At 44.6% G+C, this 12,714-nt stretch overlaps 1 protein-coding gene across 1 annotated transcript; it reads left to right on the top strand.

The window, feature by feature from the left end:
* The first annotated feature begins 8,547 nt into the window (after positions 1–8,547).
* LOC126557222 (UNC93-like protein) lies at positions 8,548–10,736 on the top strand. The gene is made up of 8 exons (XM_050212927.1): positions 8,548–8,615; positions 8,682–8,807; positions 8,935–9,340; positions 9,405–9,645; positions 9,718–10,019; positions 10,113–10,244; positions 10,320–10,516; positions 10,577–10,736. Exons 1-8 carry the CDS (start codon positions 8,586–8,588, stop codon positions 10,700–10,702), a joined length of 1,560 nt encoding a protein of 519 aa, XP_050068884.1. The 5' UTR covers positions 8,548–8,585; the 3' UTR covers positions 10,703–10,736.
* The last annotated feature ends 1,978 nt before the right edge of the window (positions 10,737–12,714 follow it).

The following is a 12,714-nucleotide window of genomic DNA, read 5'->3' as shown; positions in this document are numbered from 1 at the left end:
CAAACTCTATATTTGCTATTTAATTATAGTTTTGCAATCTTTATTACGTATGTGTTTTTTTTAGATGTTTTATAATAATATTTTAATCTCAAACAGCCAGCTACAACATTTTTACTAGTGAAAATAGATTTAAATTTTCCTTTTTATTGAATGAAGCACCATGCGTCTCCATGCGTATGGAAAATAAATAAAAAATATAAAAAATCCTTTCAGCTGAGCATAGTCAATGCTAATAATGAAATAAATAAGTTTTTTTGTTGCTGCTTTAAATAATAGACTGCTTTTACAAAAAAAATATTTAAGATCTTAAATATCATTCAAACGGCAAATACATTCGAGTGCAATAATTTAATTTAAGCTTCGAGCCATTTAATTATGGAACTATGTTGCGTAGAATTGAATGCCCTAATTTACTATTTTATAACACCTTTAAGCGACATCTCCCACTTGCCGTTACACCGTACCGGTTGTAACAAGTGTGATCCATTTATTCTCAACCCGGATTGTTAATGACCTTGTTAGACGCCGGCTACGGTACGTTCGTGTAAGCATTGTTTTCTGCTTCCCTTTATCGAATATACATATATTTCGGTATGTTCCTACCTAAGGTCCCTCCTTCCGGGTGCCGTTATACGCCGCCACATACAAACGGTGAAGTGCATGGAAAAAGCAAATCGCAAATAATGATATGGAGTAGCGAGATTAAAGCTCTCGTTGCAGTTAACAAAAAAGGTACGTTGATTGGTAGGTGAATAATTTATCCACTTGCGGCCACTTCTTCCCAAAAGTCACACGCACAGGAAAAAAATTTTGTTTTTTGAAAAATTTTGGAAAAAACGACACTTTTTTTTGTCTCCATTAAGCACTACAAAATTCACATGAAAAACCGCACCACATTAAAGCGGACTGTCCGAACGGTATCATTTCGTTTGGGAAAGCATATGCTGCGGCAAGCTGTTGGAATAGGTATATTTGCCATGGTTTGCCCGGTAGTAGTAATAGCAGTGCCCCTCGCTGTGTGGTAATGAGGTGCAAAATCTAATCCCCCTGTTGATGGTTTTGCCAACGGCGTGCTCGATGTAAAAGCTACTTACAGCGATCAACTTCAAACGCTTCCCGTGCACACTCGCAACACGAATTCACTTCCCCACGCCCACATACACACACACACACACACACACACACACACACACACACACACACACACACACACACACACACACACACACACACACACACATTGGTTGCTAATGATTACCTTGTGCGGTCACAGCAATCCAAGAATTGATTGCTGTGATAGATAGTAGGATAGTGAAATTTTTTGGACTTTATTTTATTGTTTAATAAAACTTTTACGCAAGTAAGTTTTTGAAAATTACAACTAAAAGAGACGCATGGTGTGTTTTGTATATTCGAATTTGGTCTTCTATTTGTGGACGGGTTTGCTAGTCGGGCGGTACGAGTTTTGTTAGCGAGGCCTGCTGCTAACACGTAGAGACCTTGTTCAAATCCCATCCGGAGAGAACCCTATATGGCGATCTTGTTTTTCTAGCCACTAAGAAAATATGCTCAGAGTGGAAAAATTTTCACGCGGTTGATTTTTAGTACCTGTCATCAAGGGAGCAAGAGAAGGTCCCTAGCTCAGACGGAGTCACCCAAAAAAGAAAAGAAAAAAGAAAGAATGCCTGCGCACAATATCTTGCGGCATCATTTAATGTACCAGTTGTGTGTGTCCCATCATCTCGTGCCTGCGGTTGTTTGTATATTTTGACTATCGAAAGCCGGTCATCATCTGTATTTAATACTGCAACAGGCCAGGAAGGAAAAATGGGGAAAAAATAGCAAGCTAGGTTGGCTCCCCAATCAAAAGCGAAGGGAAAAACGCTTTGGGCCGACTTTGGGTTTGATGTAGAGCTACAACTTAAATTTGATGTACTCAAAAAAGGATAAATAGAAAAGCATGTCTGTAATTTAGTGATATTGCTGAGATTTACTGTGCTTTAAGTATTCTGCCAAATAGAATCGTACCCGGAACACTCCAAATAATGTTTTCTTCCCAAGTTCCCTCATCCATTTTCCTACTCGCCCTTCAACCCTTTGCTTCACCTCGTCGCTTTCCAGCAAGCGTTACCACCCGGCAGAGGGCGCTGCGAATTTGCCGTCTGAAAGCACAACCGCATTCAAGCTTTGCGATCTAACGATCCAATGATAAGCTCCGCGACTTTTCTTCAGTGACGTAATATGAGTTTAATGTTAATGTTTAAAAATCTACACCTCACGGTACGATAATGGTGTGGCTTTTTGGGGTTGTGAGCGGCTAGCGTACATCGTCATTTGTTTCCCTTGCCTGCATCATAGCCGTACCGCCGGTTGGAAACCGTTGATGTCGGCGCGATGTGTATAGATATATGCCTCCTAATGTTAGATAATACAGCGTGTAATTGTCATTTAGCTGATGTCAAGAAAAACTACAATGGCGGGAAATCAAGTTCAACCTTCGTGCGGGTGGTGAGTGCACTGGTCGTACACTGGGTGCTCTCAGCGGATCAGGGTACGGTACAGGTACTATGGATAGGAGGAAAAAAAAACGCTTCTCGCACGGTTGTCAACGGTTTCGACTACGGGGGAGGTTTTGCTAGTATGGTTAGCAAATAGCACCTTATTATAGGGCTCGAAAAAAAATCTCATTGACAAGTGTGTTGGAGAGATTTGGAGAGATTGAACCTTAAAGTTGAAGTTGAATTTCTCCATCTAGAACTAGAGTTGTTATGTCAACAAAAATGTACAATCTTACCTCTTGCATAACTTCTTAGGAAGACTGAGAGCCATCCTTAGAATAACCTTTTGAAGTCCTATAAATAGATACATCCCATAACGGTAGAGAGCTGCCAGAATCCGTGACTAATGCTTCATCTCTGGCATCTTCATCAGCTAGTGCTTCATCTCATCAAACTATCTACATCAACCCGGGCGCTGTATCTTGTTTGCCACAATTCACGAACCATTACCGACAGCTACCCTTGCTACTTGTTTGCCTTACATACAGAATCCACCCGTCCAATGATAACGGACCAACCTGCCACTGCACACCGGTGCTGAAGGTTTGGGCTTAGCTTCGCAAACTACGCGACATACTCGGCCATGCCTAGCGGCTTTCTTCGGAAGCCTCGTGCAGCTGCCGGGATTTACACACCGAGCGAAGCTTCTCATTTCAAATAATAATAATGGTTCGAGTGATGGCAACGTGAACTGGCGCTTATGCTGCGGCGAACTAGCAGCTCGTGTCTGCTCCCAACCGCCACTGGGTAGCTTCGAGCAGATCCGTGTGCGAAGATACTCACAGCGCCCAAAAGACACACGCGCGGCACGTCTCGCGACGGAAATCCGCGACGGATCACCAGTATTCACCAGCACAAACTGCTCCGCGTTTGTTGGATCAACTTTGCACCGGTTTCGAAAATGGGTGCGAGAACAGAGCGATCGGACAGTGGGTAATGGTGGTGGACTACTGTACAAACTTTAGCGTAAAATTCGAAAGAGAGCCTTGCTGGCTAGATTAATGGTAAGGAATTTTGGAGTACTTCTTGGGGGATAGACTATAAACAATTGCGGTAGGATTGCAATGAACTTCCAAATAGACACTTGGATTGAAAGTTGGAGAAATCCCGCTCGAGTCGAGTACTCAAGTCGAGTGCGCCTCAATTATGTTGGTCTCTATCGGAGCTTATCAAATAGATGCTAAGAGTCTTAGGTCAGAGCTTATCAAATAGATGCTACGAGACTTAGCATAAAAGTAGGTTTTAAGAAACATATTATATCGTTGAACATGAATGTTTTAATTTTATAACCTATATTAACTTGGTAAGAACTATCTTCCAACTATAAAGCAGCCAGTAGAACATTATTGTCCGATATACCGTGCGTCACTGTTATCAGCTCCGGTGATGGGCATCATCTGCGTCATGGGTGGATCCTGGAGGTTCAAGGACGTTACCGGACCGTGTCCCACCGCTAAGTAGCACAAACCTCGTGAGTCTGCGTGACGTAAAGGTCAACTGACAAAATCACATGGTACATGGGGCTTACACCTTCAAGGCTTACCGTCGTTGGATTATTTACCGATTGCTTAGCCAAATCCTAAGTAGAGCCATATTTATGGCTATCCCCGAGCGTGTAACGCTCGCTACCGAGACCAGAGCATCAGGCTGCACGCTATCTACACACAACTGCCTCTACGCGTGTCAAAATGGGGGGAGGGGGGGGGGGGGCGGGCAGCGAGAGAAAGAAAGAAAAAAGAGCAAACGGTAGTACCAATAAACAACTCAACCCCGGACGTCTCCGGACGTCGTCGTCATCTCCGGTGAGTGGCACGGGCCGTCCGCGCACGCCCGATCATACGCTCCGGTGTGGTAACGGGGTCGCGATGAGGAAGAGCCCGAGCGAAGTACGCGCGTACGGGGAATGAAAAATGGGCCCCGCCAGCGTAGTCACGCTGCTTTGGAGCGGTCTATCATCGCGACAAAACCTCGGGGCTCGTCTCCCCGAGCTGGGACGCTAGGCTCTCGAATGCAAGTTAGTCGCTCGCGCGAAGTCACCCGAGAAAGACTTGCAATCCCTGCGGTGCCCCCGGTGTTGGTTCGGTTTGGGATTTTCTGGTTTGTTTTTTCGGTACCCGAGTAGTAGTGGCCAGCGGGTAGTTGTGTTGAATGATCACACCGGTGCTAACGGGTTCGCTTACCGTAGGCTTTAAACTGTTCGCATCCGTTACTACTAGATCCCGGTGAGCCCGGTGCGTCAGTCACAGGACGTGACACTTTGTAAGTTTTCGACTACTTCCACATTACAGCGTCCTGGGTGTTACGATCCAGTACAGGTGTCCAGTCCGTATGTGCGTGTGAGTGTGTGTTTAGTAGTATTTCTGTGTGTGCGTGTGTGATCGGAGTTAGGAACTTGCATCCATGGTAGGCGATACCTGACAGAGGTGAACAGATTGAGAGGAACATCTTTTCGCCATCACTTCAACAGTCTCGCTGTTTAGTCATCCAATCAAACCCGTCCATTATCAACCGACCAAACTGACCCGTGCCCAGTCAGTGTTCTAGTGTGGTGTGAATGGTTCAAAGATATCAAGAGGTACGGCGAAATCGTCGTGAATCCTTACTACAAATGCGGCAGAACATGCGAATGTAGTTTAAAAAACAGCAATACAAAAACAAGGCATCTGGACGATCCTATTCCTAATCTTAAGTATGTTGCGAGAAAAAAAAATCAGATTCATAGTCTTCCACTTGAAGTAAACCAATGCTAATCGCAGATACTAGTTCCTAATCCTAATGTCCATATTTTGCACGTGATTCGTCACGTCTACAAGTGTGCCCCATTGCCAAGGATTTACCGAGGCCACGAAGAAAACACATATAAAATCATCTACCACCAGCTGATGCAGTTTGCCCATGCCCACCGAAGAGCTGGCTGGAATACGAAATGATGTTCGCTCGTGCCACTCGATCGCTACAATCACTCCGGTCTCTTGTTGCCGGGCTGACCGTCTTACGCATCAACAAGAAGCTCCAGTTACAGCAAATCACACCGAGTGTGTGCGGGCGCGCGCGCAAGACGCACAAGAACAATAAGTCATGCAGGGCAGGGCGCGCAGTTTTACACTGCTCAAGAAGACACTGTTGTGAATTTTAATACGCTGTTTGCTTTATGCTTTGGTGCTCATGTGCAAGTTCGCCGTACAACCTTCACCTAATTCTGCAAAAAAAAGCACCCTACATCAGGTTTGCACACGGCCAACGTCTTTTGGGTGGTTGTGTCCTTACGAATTGCCGGGGAACACGCTTGGCGTTTCCGACTAAGACAGTAAAGGGCATTATCGAACTGACCTGGGCTAAGAAAGATAATATTTGGAGGTGAGCATCAACTTCCAACGCTTTCCATCCTCTTTTCAAGTTCTTCTGCTAGATAAACAAGATAATCTTATCAATATGTGTCCGAATCTCACTAGTTTGCTCCAAAACCGAGTGTGGTAGAAGCGTCATGTTGATACAAGAGATGTCCGGAATGCTTGACAGTTCCTGGTATCAAAAAATGGTCTTACTACCGAAAAGAATATTTGAACCGGTCTGGTGATAGAGGCAACATTGGCGCCGATCTTAACACGGCTGGACTAGTGTCACATCCCATCCGTGGAGTCAAGTGTCAACTATGTACTTGACTATCCAATTACGTGCTACCAATATGTCTATTAAGCCAATCGATGGCCGGTTCTTTCTAGTTGGTCGTTAAGCCGAGAAGAAGAAGATTTGGAAAACGGGAACTAATGGTCTGAACATCAGGTGCGTTAAACAAGCCGAGTGCTCAGTTTAGTAGCCAACAGAACAAGCTACAGCTATAGTGACGCTAGGTAAAACGAACTAGTCTAGCTTTTACCATTACAGAAAGACAAATGGACATAGGCATTTGTTTTAAATGATCATTTGAAGTTAAATCTGGAATTTGTGGTACTAAACCTGCGTCAAAGTGAAGTAGTGATAGAGAACAAAACACGAGGCGAGACTGAGAAAGAAAGACAGAGAGAGAGAGAGAGAGAGAGAGAGAGAGAGAGAAAGATGATGTAATACTAAGGTGCATTGCTCAGGTCAAACTTTAGGCTCAGGCGTCCCATTTGGGAAGCTGTCCGACTACTTGCGATGTTTGTGTGCTGAGCTACATCGCTACTTCGAGTGTAAAATCTTATCTCATTCATTCGCACCGAACAAAGTTGACCAACTTACGTACAGCTGTACATCAGCTATTTTTTTGCGCTAGTTCCCCTAGAACACTGCTTGCGTACCAGGTACTGCCGGGACGCTGGCGGTAGAGAAATCAGCACTGACGTTTTCTGTTCAATGCTTCCAAAAAGATACTTTTTCCTGATGTTTGCTAGCAGATTTTCTGTAGAGTTCTAACATTTGCATCACTTATCAGGGACGTATGTTCTTCCTATCATCATCCGGGTGAAGCGTTTTCTTTCAGTTCGGACATCGCTGTAGTAATTAATTTACTGGCAGTGAAACAGATGCATGCTGCCCGGCTCGTTACGTCTCTGCCGTCGCTTTCCGTACGGTGTCAGTATTCTTCCAACGTTTCCCACCATGTGGGATGGTGCATGCAACAACACAAACGACCCTAAATTCTACTCGCAACCGCAACCCTGCCTCGTTCGCCTTTTTTTGTTGTTGTTCGCCCTGCCCTGACGTCTGCATGCAGCGCTGCCACGTGGTCAGGCTTCCGGAAATGCTAATTACACATACACCTACCCTTTTTCGTTCCGACGTTAGGGAACATCTCCTCCACCTGTAACACTGTACCAGCCCCAGGCATTCAAGCGTACCTACCGATTTATCTTACATCAGCATCATCTTCGCATCTTCGCAAACGCGCACAACCCATAGACCCCTCGCCTGTCGGTGATCCGTAAACGGGTGCACGGGAGGCACCCAGGAGGGGTGCCTTAACCCGCCTAACAATGATATGTATATGCGATGGAAAAGCTCTCATGTCGCGGCAAAATGAGGGAAAATTATTATGTCTTTTGTCAACTTTGTTTCATTGTCAATGCTACAATCCGATTGCGGTGTGCGAATGTGCCACCTCGTCGTTGCGGAGCAGCTCGACATCCGCCCGACCGCTAGCCGAAACGAGGGTTAGCAGCTTATAGAGCGGGGCTTTTGCTTTTGTGCACTGTTATTTTTGAATCACTTCGCACCGATGGTTATGGTTTTGGTGCATTAAGTCTTTCTCCTGCGATGTTTTGAGACGACTTCGGCCGCAAGGTTTATAGGGCGAACAACTGCGAACCCTGCAATATATTGATCCTAACATATTACTGAGGGTCGAGAACCGGCTCAAATCCAAATGGACCATCACGTTGAACAAATTGCATCAGAATTCTTACTATATCTGATCCATGGTAACAGAAGTAGTATGATCAACTTCACCATTCCCTTCCAATAGTAATTTAGCCATTTGATACAATACCATTGAACGAAAGTAATTGGTGCAAATTGTACTATTACTATCACTATTATAGCTCTTAGCAATTGACGTACCGTCCGTGACATTGTAATAAAGCAAATTAATGGACGGTAGAAGGATATCGGCTGAAATTGCAATACCTATACATTATGCGTGATGTACAACTACGTCGCGATATGCTCTCAGCCTACGAACAATTGTTGCCCCCTTGCCTATGATTCATTTTCCTGTGCATCTAGATGTGATTGCAGTATATTTAACAAAAACGAACAATGCAGAAAAAAGCACCTAACTACCCAATGTCATACGCCCAATCAGTTGTCAGCGTGTTTATTTTAGCTGTTACTCGATTTTGCTCACATACATCTTACCGGAAGTTCGGTACTCTACTCTGACCGACGGTTGATGTATGCGGTATGACGTTTGAAAGTTTAGAGCGGTTGTCAGGTTGTCCAGCTATCCAATCATAGAGTTCGTCTGTTATGACGCAAATTTCAAATTAATCAACGTCCGGTTTAAATTTCAGGGCAGACAAGCTGTTGTTTTAACAGAAACGCACAACCATGCACGGTGGAGGAGTGGACACCGACAAGGTAACCGAGGGATCCTAGTAAATTGGGAAGTGGACTAATGACGCAACAATGCTTCCTGTTTTACAGCACAACGGAGCTGATTCGGCCTCGTTGCGTGAGAAGGTTAAGTTGCGAAGGGGAGAAAAATGGCGTATCCTGAAAAACATCATAATGGTGTCTGTAGCGTTTATGGTGCAGTTTACTGCATTCCAGGTATGAATTTATGCTACTACAAAATTTGTATGATCAACTCCAGTAGTATATTAAAGGACCTAGCCGATCGTTGTGGTATCCAAAAAAGCTATGTACCCTCTAACAACCTTTTTTTTCTTCTCCTTAGGGCACGGCAAACCTGCAATCCTCGATCAATGCAAAAGAAGGCTTAGGTACGGTGTCACTTAGTGCCATTTATGCGGCACTTGTTGTGTCCTGCATATTTCTGCCGACACTCGTGATTCGCAAGCTCACGGTGAAATGGACACTGTGCGTCAGCATGCTCTGCTACGCACCGTACATTGCTTCCCAGTTCTATCCCAAGTTCTACACGCTTATACCGGCCGGCATACTGCTTGGTTTGGGTGCCGCACCCATGTGGGCTAGTAAGGCAACATACCTGACGCAACTTGGGCAGGTGTACGCCAAGCTGACAGACCAGCCGGTTGAAGCGATTATTGTGCGGTTCTTTGGATTCTTCTTTCTCGCCTGGCAAACGGCTGAGCTGTGGGGCAATCTGATTTCCAGCCTGGGTATGTACGGTAGAGTAAACGCTCCGGTAATGTGCACGCTCAACGGTTCGAATGCGTTTTTCAGTACTGTCCAGTGGTGCGCATGGTGCTGCAGCGACTGTCGATGGAAGCGATAATGGTACCAGCGCCCACAATGGTCCCAATCTTGATAGCTGCGGTGCCAATTTCTGTGTCGTCGAAACGTCCGACAACGCTAACCTTCAGCGGCCGCCAGATTCGGAAATTTTTGAAATTTCCGCCATTTACTTGTCCTGTATTATTGCTGCAGTAATTATCGTCGCTGTGTTCTTAGACCCGCTGTCCAGGTAAGTGATGCGTTAGCTTCGAACGCTGCTGATATATTGAGCTGTATGCTGACTCCTTTTATTGGTATCCAGGTACGGTGAGCGAAGGCGTGGCTCTATCTCGGCAACGGAAATATCTGGTATGCAACTGCTGTCGGCCACGTTCAAGCAGTTGAAAAAGGCCAACCAGCAGCTGCTCATTCTTATTACCGTTTTCATCGGTATGGAGCAGGCGTTTATTGGGGCAGACTTCACGCAGGCCTACGTATCATGCGCGCTCGGCATCCATCAGATCGGATATGTGATGATCTGTTTCGGTGTGGTAAATGCAATATGCTCCATCATCTTTGGCTCTGCTATGAAGTACATTGGCCGTGTTGTTATCATCATCTTAGGTGAGTGTTGCGTTTGTGTGCAGTACATCATCTCCGTACTACCTTCAACTGGTACTGGAGCTTAAAAATGGATTTTATTTCGTTGCAATTTAGGAGCGATTGTTCACGGAGGATGTATTATCTATCTGTTGTACTGGCGACCACACCCGGATCATCAGATAGTATTCTTCATACTTTCCGGCTTATGGGGAATCGGCGATGCAGTATGGCAGACACAGATTAATGGTATTGTATTTAAGCAATCCTAACCGTTGTACGGCAAGACTCACTAAAGGATTCGCTCGATCGCTTCCACATCAGGTCTTTACGGTGCCTTGTTCCGTCGCAATAAGGAGGCTGCATTCTCAAACTATCGTCTATGGGAGTCGGTCGGATTCGTCATCGCTTACGCATATTCTACGAATCTCTGCGCACGCATGAAGCTGTATCTGTTGTTCGGTGTTTTGGTGTGTGGTATGGTAGGCTACACGATTGTCGAGATACGTCAGCTGAAGAAGGTAAGTGATCGGAATTATGTCTTGACACAGATGCGACAGACTAATTTCGATTTCTTGCAGGAGAAACGATTGAAGGAGCTCGAAGAAATTCCCAAACAACAGCAAACGGACGCCGACCGGAAAGCCATCGAGGATGACGACGAAAAGGATGAGCTGGAAGAGGATATCGTTGTAACACATCTCTGATGCTGCTACGACCTGTATTTTTCCAGCATTTGTTTGAAAAAAAAATAGTTCGAAAACAGTCACTACTGTGTTGCTGTACGATTGTTACCACTAATGAATCAACAAGCATAATCGTGTAGAAGTTAGTTACAAAATGGCGTTCCAACATCCTTAAAAAACACATCCACAGCAAACTCTAGGCGCACTTAAATCTTAAGAGCGCTGATCAGCAACTGCACTATACTTATGAAAGGAATCAGAAGAAGCAAATACATAGTGCTCATAGTGCTTGTGTGCTTTCGTTCCGATGATAAATTGTATATCAATTGTACGACCGGATGTATAACGAGACAACATTATCAGATTGTTTATAGCGTGCATGCGTTAAGATAGAGTTTGTTAGTGCTATACGTAAGGGACGTACACCTACGAAATGATTGTTAGTAAGCAAGATGAAGTTCGAATCCTCTGTTGTTTCCATTACCTTTGCAAGTGAAAATCATCATCAAATTCGCTGTATTCTAATATGCTTAGTATATTGTTTCCCGAAAAAAAAAATAACAGAGCAACAAGCATATCAACAACCCATTCTTTTAATCCTATCTTTTTCTTGGTTTGCTCATGGATGAGCACGTCGCACAGGCATGACCAGGCCGCCAATCCGATTGCACGAAACACGATTTAGGGCTGCAGTCCTCCATCCAGGACTGCATATGATATCCGACAAGTTCAACGCCTCGTGCCGAACGGATCGATAATCCTCAGCCATCGTATCCTTCCGGCTTTGACTATCGTCAGGATATCAGCAGCGTCAAGCAGCTCAGTTAACTCGTGGATCATTCTCGAATGCCACACATCAATTACAGAGATCTTGTGCCTTACCATTTTTTACTTTCTCAACTTGATTTGTTACTTCTACGGCTGGATAATAAATCTCACTAACGGGAAGACAATCCAGACGAGATTCGAACCCATGTCCTGTGTTCGTTCCCGTATCGATTTACCCACATCCTGTGTCATCGTACACAGTGCGAAAGAAAAAAAAGAGATGTACTCTCTCACAGGCAGAAAGAAAGAGAGAGTGAGAGAAAGTGTGTGAGAGAGAGAGCAACAGTGAGAACAAGAGAGATAGTAAGCTAAAATGATCGATTGTGGGGTGTTCTTATCTGGCACACAGTAGAGGATGCTTCTTCAAAGTCCTTGGAGCACGTTCGCGCAGTACGCTGTGTACATTTCAGGTTCAAAAAATTGTTTATTCACCAATTTACACCACAAAAGGAACAAAATCCCACTCTAAACTGGATCTTTCAGTAATTGATCGTCTGGGGCGCACCTACGACTCCGATCCTGCTCCGTCATAATTCCGGTACTGATTCCTAGGAAATGGAATCCTTGGAGCCGTCCGGAACATCTCTACCCGTTAAAAGATCTCAAAATTTTCTAAGCATACTACATACTAGTGATGGGTAGATCGACCCGAACCTACTCGTGATCAGAGCCATCCGTGAGTGACCATGGAGCGGTTCGGGTGGGTATTTTTTTTTTTTCAAAGAGTTCGTGTCGACCCGTAGATACAGCAAAGAATGTGTGAGTTAGAGTCGCAGGTTTGGACCTGTGGGGCCCAACATGAACCGTGAATGCAACAAGTCATTCCTCGTTATGGGAGAACGAGAGCGCGCGTCGTAAGAACGATATTTGGAGCGATCACTCCAAGGATCTGAATAACGATATTTGGAGAGATCGCTGCAAAGAGCTTGGAAGAGAATTTTTTTAGCGTCAATAGGAACGGTTTTTTTGTAATGGAACCGTTCCACCTGATTCGTTCATATTTTACCTTCACTAATTAGAACGCGTACCAGAAAAGTATAAAAGTTAAAAAAATAGTTAAAATGTAAAATAATTAATACAGCATCTATACACCTTGAGCACTATAATAAAAAATTGTGCTTTTAGTCAAGTTTGGCAACCGTGCTCTTGTGCAGTTGTTGGCAATCCTTCTTTAGAACTTGGTAGCCATTTTCCTGTGTAGCTCT

The sequence above is a fragment of the Anopheles maculipalpis genome, chromosome X (genome assembly GCF_943734695.1).
Source record: "Anopheles maculipalpis chromosome X, idAnoMacuDA_375_x, whole genome shotgun sequence".
NCBI lineage: Eukaryota > Metazoa > Arthropoda > Insecta > Diptera > Culicidae > Anopheles > Anopheles maculipalpis.
The sequence above is the reverse complement of the archived record's forward strand: the minus strand, read 5'-3'. Positions and strand labels throughout refer to the sequence as shown.

Excerpts from the sequence above, each read along its gene's own strand:
- LOC126557222 (XM_050212927.1), top strand. The coding sequence starts at position 8,586 with ATGCACGGTGGAGGAGTGGACACCGACAAG. Across the intron at positions 10,020-10,112 it reads TGTTGTTATCATCATCTTAG|GAGCGATTGTTCACGGAGGA; the intron begins GTGAGTGTTGCG and ends GTTGCAATTTAG. Across the intron at positions 10,245-10,319 it reads ATGGCAGACACAGATTAATG|GTCTTTACGGTGCCTTGTTC; the intron begins GTATTGTATTTA and ends CTTCCACATCAG.